Consider the following 12,674-nt stretch of genomic DNA (forward strand, 5'->3'; position numbering starts at 1 on the left):
ACCGCATTTTTTAACTGAAACCTAAGGCCTGGTGTATGTTATGTTTTTTAAAAAGGGGGAAAAGGACAAGATAATTTCCACATCGCTGGGGATGCAGCCTACATTGCCTAAGAGGTCTTGTGGGTGGTTCCTTTTAACAAGCAAGTCATTATGTGCTGGGGGATGAGGGCGCCGGGGTGGGAAAGTGGGAAAGGGAAGTCCCGGGGTGTTGCCTAATCACACACTGGCACCTTGGGAATACTTCCGGATGTGTGGGCTTCTGAAAAGTGAATGGGAATGCCACCATAAATCTGTCACCCACCCTCACACTAGTGTCACCAAACCCAGGGAAAACACTGGCCCAACTAAACAGTCGGGGACAAAAAATAATGAAGGGGAAGAAGAGCGCAAGGAAGGCAGAAGGGAGGGAGGAGAGAAGGAATTCATCCATTTAGACGCTGGGCAGAGGAGCAGAGTAGAAAAAGCAGGGGGTCTCTACGCAGTCTGAGATGGGATCCCACCTCTATGAGGCCTGTTACCTTGGTCCGGTTAAGACATGATAATAGGTCTTAGATCCCTCATCTGGGTGTAAGAGTCCTTTCACAGGCTCACACTAAAGAAAGGGGGCCTGACACAGGACATGCACCCCACCTAATGGGTGACTGTCAATGGTGGTCGTTGCTGCTACTCAGCCCCTACCCCCACACCTCCACAGGCACGGGGGTGAGTAACAGTTCGTGTACATCAAGCACATCCAACTTGCTAAGAATGGGGCTAAACCTTATAGCATCTTATGACAATTTGAGTTTTTGGTCAGGATTCTAAGTGACAGTCAACAGAAACCAACTTTGGCCAACTGAAGCAAAACGAGCAAACAAAAGCTATTCAGAGAATATTGACAGGCTACAGAACACTCTCGGCGGGGGGGCGCAGAGAGCCAGGCTTGCACACTCTGAAGCCCAATTCTAAGCTCAAGATCAGGTCCCAAGGCTGGTCTTGTGAAGATATTAGAACGTGGTCACTTTCACACTCCAGCCACATGCTGTCACTGGTACTTTGGGAACACACGGATGACAGCCATCCTTATCAGAATGACTGGGGGAAAGTGTGGCTCTTTACACTCAAGCTGTAAAGGGGAGTCCGGGAAGGAGACTTTTGGATTTTCAACTTTGGTAGAGGGCTTGGGCTCTGCCCCATTATTATTCCATCAAGGAGCGTTATTTCCTAAATCTAGGAAGGAGAATCAGAGAGTAAGTTTCCAAAATTATTGATTAATATCTTCCACAGTTGAGTCCCAGGACTTCCACCATTGTTTTTGGATGAGAACACCGACATTCAGCTAAGGTCGCATGTCTAAGCCACAGCGTGAGCCCGAGACAGCCTCACTCGAGCCGGTTCCCTCAGCTGCTTGTCTTGACAAACATAATGATGAAACCAGTCCACCTCAGCAAAGCCTCCCACACGCCAGTGCCATTTCTCTGACTCACTGAAGCTGCCTGTGGTGGGAGCCAAAAGACTCTCTGTCTATTCTTCAGCTGTTCTTAAGGGACGATGGTTTTCTAGACTCAAAGGCATGGAGTTTGTCCTTGGAATGTAGTTCCTGGGAGTTGGGATCCCCGGGTAGACTCCTTAATTCTTGGAATGTCCTGTGTCTCACTGAGTCTCTATAATGGAATTCTAACTGGTGAGGGTGGGGGTGTAGCTGAGGTTGCTTCTCTAACACAAACCATATTCCACATACCAGGTAATACGGAGTCCTCCCTGGACGCCATCCACACCACTGGCCATTCTGTATCCCGGTCCATTAATTCACCAGACAGACTGTTCTAAGGCACAGTCTTCCTTGTTCGCCTCAAAGCCCTACAAGACCAGGAGTCACCTTTTTTTTTTTTTTTTTTTTGCAGGTAGCTCACCACCGTCTGAAGTCAGACTCTGGGTTTGCGTCCTGGTTCTACCATTTAACTGCTTATCCTTGGTTCACCCCTCAGGCTTCAGCTGCCTCTTGCATAAAAACAGGACCATAAAAGACTATTATGAAAATTGGAATTTATAAATGTGCTTGGTGCATCATGGGGGTTTGATAAATATTGTCATTGCCAGTAGAACACTTAGCATCTAGTACCGAACAATAGTGTCTGAAGGAGACCTAGGAGGGCCCAGATCTCACCTTTGTGACACCTCCCTTGTCTTCGCCTCTTTCTGTTTAAGCATCTCGGTTAACACAGCAAATCACTGATCTAGTCCTGAACAGTCATTCTGGCCAAAGTTGAGGCAGAAAGTTAGGCCCACTAAGACTGGACTCACTGCCCAGTGCTATATCTAAGAGTCTCCCAGGCCCCACTGCTGTCTGCTTAAAAGTCAGTTCTTTCTCTTAGAAATGGCGAGTCATGTCGTAACTGTCACCTCCTCTCTGCACCAGACTCAGAAAACCAAGAGTATGAAAGACTTCCAATCCATGAGCCAGGAGGCCAGCAAAGATCTGCCAGCATAGTAAATATTTTGGGCTCTTTGGGTCATAGTGCCTCTGCTGTACCCGCTCAGTAACTTGTAGTAGGAAAGCAGCCACAGACAATAGGTAGAGTAATGAGCATGCTCTGTTCCAGTAGGACTTTACTTTCCAGTAGAGGCAGTGGGCCAGTCTGGCCCATGGACTGTAGTTTGCAGACCCCTACTGTGCATGATGAACTTCCCCCTGGAGGAGGGACCCTTGTTTTCGTGAATTGCTGCACAGCTCCAAAGCACCCCAGAATGTAGGCGTCAGGCCACCCGAGCATCTCTTGGAAGGTCCCCTATCTTACCTTCACCACCACACCCTCCCTTCCTTCCAGAAGCACCTCTGTTGCATGCCACCTTAGTGCAAGCAAAATAGGTAGATATTTTCCAGCATGATCTGGGAGTGGGAAACAGCTACACACCTTGGAAAGAACACAAGTCGAGTACAGCTAAGGCTGTTAGAGACCACCTAACCCAATACTTTGACCTTTCCACCAGGTAAACTGAGGCCCAAACTAGGGAAGCAGCTTGGGCAGGGTTACACGGCAACTTCTCAGCACAGTGAGGACCAACGCCTGGTTTTTCTAACTTTCTGCCCAGACTCCTTCTGCCCTACCACTAGGCAAACGTCAAGTTTTTTACTGTGGACCGTGCTCAAATCAGCAGAGCCAAGAAAATAGCCTTCTATCATTTAAAAACCCGAGGTCCTGGGGCGCTTGGGTGGCTCAGTGGGTTAAGCTGCTACCTTCAGCTCCGGTCATGATCTCAGGGTCCTGGGATGGAGTCCCACATCGGGCTCTCTGCTCAGCAGGGAGCCTGCTTCCTCCTCTCTGCCTGCCTCTCTGCCTACTTGTGATCTCTCTCTATCAAATAAATAAATAAAATCTTAAAAAAAAAAAAAAAAACCCAAGGTCCTGCCTGGAAATTCTTATCTTTCCTTCCTCCACATCTTCCTTTTTTCCATTCACAGTTAGCTGTGGGACACCTCTTATTGTGTTGATGAGCCCACACTTAGTGCCAAGGAGACAGGAGATGCTCGACCCGTGTGTGCTGAGGACGGACTAAGGGTGCATGGTGAAGAGCTCACAGTGTTCACAGTCCCCCAGGAGAAGGAAGGTCTAAATGCATTCCCTGTAATGCACTGTGAATGTGAGGACCCGATGACATTTCCTTCCCTTTAGTCTTCCTAGAAAATTGCCTTTCAGGGTGAAATCTTCCCGCCAGTGTTTTCATGCCCTCAGTAGCTGCCCCTTCCCTTCTCGGATAGAGCACCTCTGTCTTTTGTACTTGCAAATGATTGTGATTATTTTTCACCTCTAGCCCAGGGGATTAGCCGGAGGACCTTTGATCTTCAGGTATCGATTTGCATCTTAAAGGAAGTATGATCTCATCTGAGCCAGCTCAAAATTCCATCCCTGCCCCCCAACCCCTGTCTGTTTACCAGCCCCGGGCTGGTCAGGGCCTCCCAAGTGGGACTAAAACAACAAGACCAGCGAGAAGCCAGAGGAAAACAAATTTCCCATCTGACTCCGTAAAGGTGGGAAAAGGACGTTTGCTTTCTCAACACGGGCTTGTCTGCTCTTCCTCCACTCTCCCGTCAGAGACGCGGCCAGAGGTTCTGAGTGTGCGAAGGGGACCACGGGGGTTCTGGGACCTTGGCTGGAGGTCGTACAGCAGAAAGAGCTGGGCGCGTGCTTAAGAATCAGGCAGAATCAGGTTCAAGCCCTGGTTCTGTGTCCAATCACTCCTAACCCAAGAGTTTCTGATCACCGTCATCATCTCTCTGGCCTGGGATGTTTTCTTATCTCTAATGCGAGAATACTAGCCTTTAAAATTCTACACTAAGCACCCTCCTGGAGAGCTGGCCTGAAAAACAGCGTTGGTGTAAGCAATGCGAAGCTAGCTTAAAAGTTACCAGCAGCCACTGCTGTCACCCACGGGAGGGACTCTAAGCTCCGGGAGGGCAGGAGCATTTGCTGGTTTTCCTTTGCTTCCCATTGCTCTATGCCCTGGTTCTCCCCACAGGGTCTGGCCCACAGGAGGCGATCTGTCAGTGTTTTTAAGACTAAGGAGTAAACCATCATCAGTCCTCAGGACTGCTGTTGTTGACTTGACCATCCCGCACGGTCCCCTTCTCCAGCTGAGCCCCAAGAAATGACACAGACTTACCAATGCAATTGAAGGAGTCTTCCCTTCGGCAGAAGAGGGAGCAGCCGTCACCGCTGAGCTTGTTCATGTCATCACATTCCTCACCTTGGCTTCTGCAGAAGAGATCGGAGAGAGATGTGTCAGACAGACGGAGAGAGAGGGAGCAACTGCAGAACCACAGCAGACCATGGGAGAGTCCCTCCCCAGGCCAGGAACTTTCCAAGAGGCCTCAGGCAAGTCTCTCACGCCCCAGTGTCCATTTCTTCTTCTTCCACGAGACCTATAAAGATAGACGTGTGTAAGATCCTACAACCCCTGCCTTATTCTGTGCTTGCCACAGCGAAGCAGAGTTCATGCCTCAAACCTGTTGTCCGAGATCTTGCCGGTTAAGTCAGATGGGAGAAAGGCACGGATGAAGGGATGAAGGAAACAACCTTGTCCCCCCACCCCGGCCCCCCACCCCAGGCGGGTCTGGGAGATCTCACCGCCATTTTAAATGGGTGGACTTGAAGGAAATTTCTGAGCTTCTGAAACATAAATCCTGTTCTTTACTATGCCCTGCCTTAGCCTCCTCCCTGCTCCCCACCGCCGCCCTGCTCCCAATCGTGAATTTAAGAATAAAGATTTCTTTTTTTTTCCCCAGACACATGCCTGGGTCTGGTCTTCCTTTCACGAGAAAGTATTGCTTTCTCCATCCGGGGTGTCATTTCATGGTGTGAGGAACTCCAAAGCCCATGGAAGTACACTATTAGGAAATTAAAGTGTCTCCTCTTGTTTGTTTGTTTTGTTTAGATAGAATTATTCCTATCAGCTCAGGGCGGTTCAGCAGAGGTTGGGACGGGCAGAAACTGAGCAATGCTGGAGCAATGCTGGACCGAGGAGACGAGGAGGAGGAGAAAGTGCTGAAAAGACCGAATAGATGATCAAGACCTGGAAAACACCCAACCTTTGAGAAACAGAAAACTTGGGTTTAGATCCCCTTATTTCAAACCCGCCGCATGATCTCAGACACGTCTCCTAATCTCAACTGGACCATTTAAATCAATAAAGACTAAAAATAACGTAAACTTCCATTCTTCAGTCGCAGTCGCCACAACGTAAGCCCTTGATCCTTGTATGTGATCAGGAGCAAGTGGCTACTGAACAGAAGAGCACAGAATAGGTTTCCATCACGGCAGAAGAATCCCCCAGACCACGCTATTCCAGACGCCAAGTGTCCGCGTTCCGACAGGTTCAAATGGCGGTAACTCTACCCGCTCCTTAGAGCCGGCGCAAGAACGGAATGGAATTGACGTGGCGGGCACGGTGCATGACAGATAGAAGATGCTCAGGGAGTCAGGGTTCCCGTTCCCACTCAGTCCTGGGAGGTCTCTGCAGAGTGTGTGGCAGCTGTCCCTCCCTCCCCAGGGACCAGCTGGGACCCGTGGAAGCAGGGAAGAGGCCTAAGACTTTTCCTTTCACTCGGGCAATTAACACTGGGCAATGTTTGTTGCTTTAAGGAGATGTCAGAGTAGCAGGAGGGGGCCTCGCCATCAATCCTTACGATGGCGATGGCGGGGCGGTGCAGGGATTTTTCAACTCTCCTGTCTGCAAATGCATGAACTGAGGAGAAGAGAAGTCCATATTCCAAGCTGAGCCCATATTTCCAATCTCTGCCAGTGAACCTCGAGTGTTGGAAACTGGTGATAGCCTTGTGTTACTTAGCTATCTCATGGGTTATCTAGGGAGACTTTTTTTTTTTAAACCTGGGCTGGTTTCCCAAAGCCACAAAGAACACATCTAACCCGCCAAACAGTATGTTGTATTGGTTTAAGCAAAACGTTAGTGTCACCACAAATATCTTCTAGGTATGGCAGATCTATCATTACACAGAGAGCTCCTGAAAAACCTTCTCTGACCTCCCATGCTGGAGTGGGTGGCCATTTTCTCTGCGATCAAAGACACTAGGCTCCATCCACCCCAGCACCTGTCAAACGGACCACCTTCACGTGTTTGCCTGACAGCTCCCTATACTGGGTTTCCAGATGCCAAAGGAAATGACAGTCTTTGTCATCCTAGCAGCGCAATGCCAGGCACAGTGCCTGGAATACGGCAGAAAGCATGGAGCTGCTCCTTCACTTGTCAGTCTTGCAGGGCTACTGGTGACCCAGTGAGGCAATGGGGAATCCAAATGAGAACAGGGACCCCAGATTCACATCTTGGTTCTGCTTTGTTGGGTGTGTGAGTTCAAGAAAGCCATATCAGCCTTTGTACATCAGTTGTCTCTTCTGTAAAGTGCAGTAATAGAACCGATTTCATATAATTGTCGGAAGGACCCAAGGAGATAATAGTGTAGCCCAATGCTAACACACAGTGAAGGCTCAACAAACATTTATGAATATTATCATCATATGTATCCACTTCTCCACTGGGGACTCATTATTAAGTTTTGATCCTGAGTATCTTTGTAAACTCCCTTAAATACATAGAGCGAATCAGCACATGTCATCCCGTGAAGAATCCAGTTAGCTAAGATGACATTCGTCCTTTGCCTCAGAGTTTTTGTTTGTTTGTTTTTGCCGAGGGAACCACCCATAAGCTGCATTTGGTTTTCTATAAAGCATGTCAACAACTATTTGGAAACTTAAGTGATTTCTGTGTAGGATACCAACTCTAGGTAAAATACTAAAAAAGCCTTATAGAGGGGTGCCTGGCTGGCTCAGTGGGTTAAGCCTCTGCCTTCATCTCAGGTCATGATCTCAGGGTCCTGGGATCAAGCCCTGCACCGGGCTCTCTGCTCAGCTGGGAGCCTGTCCCCACCACCCACCCCCTGCTACCTGCCTCTCTACTTACTTGTGATCTCTGTCTGTCAAATAAATAAATAAAATCTTTAAAAATTTTTTGAAAACCTTGTTGAAAACACTACTTATATTAACAATAAAATAAAAAATAATAAGAATAGTTCTAGATCAGCAAGAATGATATTGTTTGCAGCGTTCTACCAATACGTCGATATCTGGCTCCAAAATGGACAGACTGAGTTGTAGGTCAGGTTCCACATCTGGTGAGTTTCTTTCTTTCTTTCTTTCTTTTTTTGTATTCTTTGTGCTAAATTAGAAAATCCCAAATCACAATTATGGGTTGTCAGCAATGGCCGCAAATGTTTCCTGGATATTCTGGACTGCAGCTCAGTCTTGGGCCCACAAATGATGGGGCACGCTCCCTGGAGACTGCCTTGCTCTGCTGCTCAGTATTCCATCAGACAACAGCTGTGTCCAGAGCCAGAGGGTGATGTCTTCATGTGGGAGAGAATGGTGAGTGGTTCCCCTTTCCCCAGTCGTGTTATCTTAAGCACCAGAAACTGTATCGTCCTGTTTGGTTGCTGCATCTGGACATGATTTTAACTGCATACAACAGCACACCATGAGTTTCCTTATCTGACAAAGGAAGAGCTTTATCTTCTATGTTTGGCGAGTCAGATTCTTGGCCATCATTTGGTTTGCTCCATAATTCCACACTCAGCAGGAACTTGTACATACCACCTTTCTGCATAGCCAGGTTCAAAAGCTGTATCATGCTGGGCATCTCCTGGGCATATATGCAACATTCGATCTCTCCTTCCATGTGAAGTCAGGACCAGAAAGCAAAGGGCTTCTGGACGTCTGCGTGGACGGGTATTCACGTGCAAATGCTTTACTTGCACAACCGGCGTTATCCTTGCTGTACTCCTGGCCGGTCCTTTCATGCCAAAGCAGGTTTCCAGTTTATATCACATCCCACAAAATCAATGTTACCAAATGAAATTGCTCTTCCCATCCAGCACCAGAAAGAGTCATCGACCACTTCTCTTTCATGTACGTACCACTCGTAGGATTCACGGTCTACACATCAGCAGTTCCATCCAACTGTGAAACGGATTCTCTTTACAGCACCCCTCCCCCTCCTGAAACAGTCCCTGCAATTCCACGTGGCCCAGATATTATACGACACCCAACAGCGCCATTTAATGAAGGGATTTCGCCAATAGCTGGTTTGCCCTCTCCACGTGTGATGTTCGTCATTAAATCGGCCCATAGTTTTAAAAGTCTCTTAGCAATAGTGTAACTTGCAACCACGTTAGCAATAAGGAACGCAATTTTAGCAATAAGAAACTTAACTGCAAACAGTTTCTGGTCGTGTTTTCACCTCCAGGGACAAAACTATTCTGTTTTGTGCCAGACAACATTTTTGTGCTAATTTGGGAGGAAAGAACCCAAAGGTTTACTTTAAAAAAAAAATTTTTTTTAAAAACAATGCAAGACTCTGGATGGCTTCTTGCCCCCATTTCATAGTTGCGCAATATCTTGCCCTGTGGACAAGGGGATAAATGGACTGATGTCCTAGTAACATCCACGGTGCAAACACACAGCTTCCTATTCTCCACTCACACTTTCCCTCTTCGGCTGCTCGTGTGGAGTCTTTCACTTTCTGGTTCATTTGCCTCCCTGTACTTATTTATGTTCACAGTCAGTATTCACTCTGGGGTACTGTTTGCTATTTATGGCTTCAACATTACCGTGAGTTAGAGTATTTTGTTATCTTTATGAGCTTTTAACCCATGTTGTAAATTGTTCATATAAGACGATACAACAGAAATAACAAAGAAATATGCAGTATTTCGCAGAAATAACAAAGAAATACGAAATGGTTAACCAGCAAAGAATGTAGAAGTGTTTTGACCCAGATGCCCTGGGTCCCATTAATGGAACGTCGGCTGGAGTGGAAAAGCCAAACAGAATCCTTGCAGTACCCACAAAACGCTGAAGAGAAAGAGCCTACCCATCGTAAGTGCACAATGGTCGCTCTGTCAGAATCACGTATTGTATTACATACTTAAGAAATATACATGTTTGAAAAAGAACCACTGCGTTTCCTCTGAGGCCAGCAACTACCTGCAGACAAATCGGCAGATTGCTAGCGATTGCTGGTAGCTCACAGCTCCCACACTGAAGAGCCTCCCGTAAGCTCTCCTGGCCATCTCTTGACCTCACAAGCATCACTCCCTCCCCCTTCCTTAATCACACCTACTTACTTCTGGATAATGCCATCGCCACAGTATCCACTTCCATGGATGTAGATGGCAGCTGGCGATGGCTCACTCTCTTCACTTCCGGAAATAGTGATGACCCAGTACTGGTACACACTGCCAAGACTGAGATCCCTGGAAAACAAAGAAGGGTATTCACAAAGATGATTAGCTATACGGACACAATGCCCGGGGGTAGACAAAACTGATCCCCTGGAGTACATTCTATCAGTCTTGCTTGCGTTTGAAATCACATGCACATTAAGTTATCCAATAATATGAATTGTCTCCTGCGGTTAAGGCACTCTCCTATGCATGACGGACCACACCAAAATGTACAGCAATAATGACTAGCATCAAATGACAGACAGCCGTGAATATTACCAGGTACTTTTATCTTTAATTTAACCTTTATAATAACCCTGGTGGATAAGAACCAGATGGTATGCAGCCCGTAATGAAGGTGTTTGGGAGAATGTCAACCAGGAAAACAAAATGCGATAAGCAGACAGAGCTGGGAAAGTACCATGCCAGATTCTGTGGGCATTGGTCTGATCTTTTCCCTGCTTTGCACGCAATGAACAGAAACCCCATGCTTCCTTATGCTGCACATCCAGGAACTGTCCCCCCCTGCTCTTCTGTCTCTCACTCTTTTTTTTTTTTTTTTTTTTTTTTTTTTTACTCGAGACTAAAATAGTAACAATTGCAGCAGCTATTAACTGAATGTCAGGCTTGGGGTGACCCACGTCCCATGTATTTTCTCATTCGAGAATCAAAGCAACCCTACATGTGCCCTAATGTTTTCCTGTTTATTTTACAGATGATAAATCTGAGACATAGAAAGGTTAATCAACTTACAATCATACACTACTGAATAACAGCCCGCATTCTGCCTCCCTAATCCCTAGTTTAGGCCTGTTTTAATAATCTCATCCCTTGCAAAGAGGGATTCTGAAATTACAATTCCAGGCGCTGGGGGCTGCCAGACCCTCAGTTTGCCGAGTCTGCATCTCCCCTCTGCTCACAAGACCTCCCAGTGCAATGCCTGCTCCCACTTCCTCATGCTCAGCCTTCCTCCTGATTTCCTCCCTCCCCTTCCTCAGCGCCTCTCAGCTCCCTGCTTGAATCCCTCCTGCCATCAACCCTGGCTGCTGCCAATCATCCTCCAAGGGAGAGATATATTTATGTCAGTTCCACATCACGAAATCACAATGCCCGTTTCCTTTTTGACCGTTTTCAAAGGGTGATGTTATTCCCCTTTTTATCTCCCTCTGCATTAATGATTTACTTTTTAATATTAAAAAAGTACCATGGGGGGGGGAACCCACAAAATGATAATGAAGAGAATTCCTACTAGATTCCAGAGTTGGGGGGAGGGTGGGATTTCATACACAAAAGGATGATGTCAAAAAATCTCAAGTTCTCCTACCCATCTGTGGTTTCAGCTGCTGTTAGGGCTGGGGCTGTTTGGATAAGGCCAAGAAGGTAACAGGTGCAGAGGCAATGGGCAGCCAATGTCTCCTGACTCTCAACACAGCGATGAGTACGAGCTTATGAACGCTGAAGGACACAAGGGAGGAATATAACCTTCCGGAGAATGCCGGACCTGTTACCCCAAAGAGAGTTTGTTTTGGCAGTGCTGGAGCAGAAAGCAATTTTGGGGGGTAGACCAGAAGTCCCTGTGGATTCCATCAGTCTTCTGTCAATGACAGTTCAGTATGTAAAATGCACACAAATCTCGAGATATTATATGTATGAATGTATGAATAACTGTGGGCTTGTAAACTTCTGGGGTGTTAATTTGTGGATACAGGCTTGCTTTCTTCTGTTTAAAAACGTTTATTAGATATTTTAATCCACCTCTCAACTAGCACACGGATACTTTTTCTGGTGGTTCTTCTAAAACTGAAATACCCTGACAGTGGGAAGATGTGGTTTTCCCGGTGGATACACAGAGGCCCAAGATAAAGACGATGCGGATTCTACTGTCTATTCATTTTCCTCTAAAATATGGAGGCATGTTTTGTATTAAACAAATATGGCCGTGTTATGAAATACAATAAGACGTTTTCTTCAGGCTATGTCGCAGGCCACCGGGGGCATATGGCCCCCGTCTGAAGCAGATGGAGCACTTCTGTGGATCGCAGGAGGGTGTGAAAAGTACTTCTCTACATTGTGTTTTTCATTTGTACTGTGTGTCACAGATGATTTATGGCTGATAATATTTAGGTGCTCTGCTAAGATCTGTGAACGTTTCCCTCCTCCCCGCATCCGCCGTCTCTCCTTGCTTCATCCTCCTCCTGTGTCTCCATAAACACAAGTCTGAGGCAAGCCAACATGTGTTTCTACCTGGCTTCTTCGCTGCCAAGCTGAGAAGTCACAGGCAGGTGTTTCACAGCCCTGAGCCCATTTCAAATTCGTCATAAACCTGACCTCACAGCAGTTTCCTCCAGGCTGAATGTGAGAACACAGAGAAAGCCCATACGTGCCCAGCCTATGATGGTCAATAAATATTAACCCATTACAACGAATGCTTCAATGAATATTCTCATTCACTGGGCTTAAGCTATGCTCTCTTTAGTAGAAGGGATGGAGTGACAGATAGCTACATGTGATCTCGGTGAGCCAAACCCACACCACCTATGGTGTGTGCCACAGCTGAGTGGAAAGTCTCCATCCTGCCACGTCATTTGTCTAGAAGACCCTCTGTGCCTGCAGCTTGCTCTCGTTCCTCGCTCCACGTGGCTATTCCAATTTCTGAAAATTCTGGATCCCAGAAGGTTTGACTTACCCTGGGGCAAAATCTGTCTCCCCATAACTTCCACCCACACCTCTTTCTCACCCACTAGCATCACATAGAACACTCTGATTGGTAGGAAGACCCTGATAAGCTTCCTTCTTCCAACTGTGTGCACATGGCTTATGCATCCTTATCTCACGGAAGCCTGGCAGCAGCTCTCTGAAGTAGAGGTTTTTACCCCAAGTTTTCAGATAGGACAATAGAAGCCCA

General features: G+C 47.0%; 1 protein-coding gene across 1 annotated transcript in view; it reads right to left on the minus strand.

Moving 5' to 3' along the window:
- Positions 1–12,674, minus strand: part of PAPPA (pappalysin 1) — a 235,286-nt gene that overhangs the window by 116,334 nt on the left and 106,278 nt on the right. The window contains exons 8-9 of the mRNA XM_032307751.1: positions 9,671–9,799; positions 4,642–4,733 (exon numbers count right to left, since the gene is read on the minus strand). Coding sequence (XP_032163642.1) covers positions 4,642–4,733; positions 9,671–9,799 — 221 coding nt within the window. The remainder of the gene's footprint in view (positions 1–4,641; positions 4,734–9,670; positions 9,800–12,674) is intronic.

This window comes from Mustela erminea, chromosome 12 (assembly GCF_009829155.1).
Source record: "Mustela erminea isolate mMusErm1 chromosome 12, mMusErm1.Pri, whole genome shotgun sequence".
NCBI lineage: Eukaryota > Metazoa > Chordata > Mammalia > Carnivora > Mustelidae > Mustela > Mustela erminea.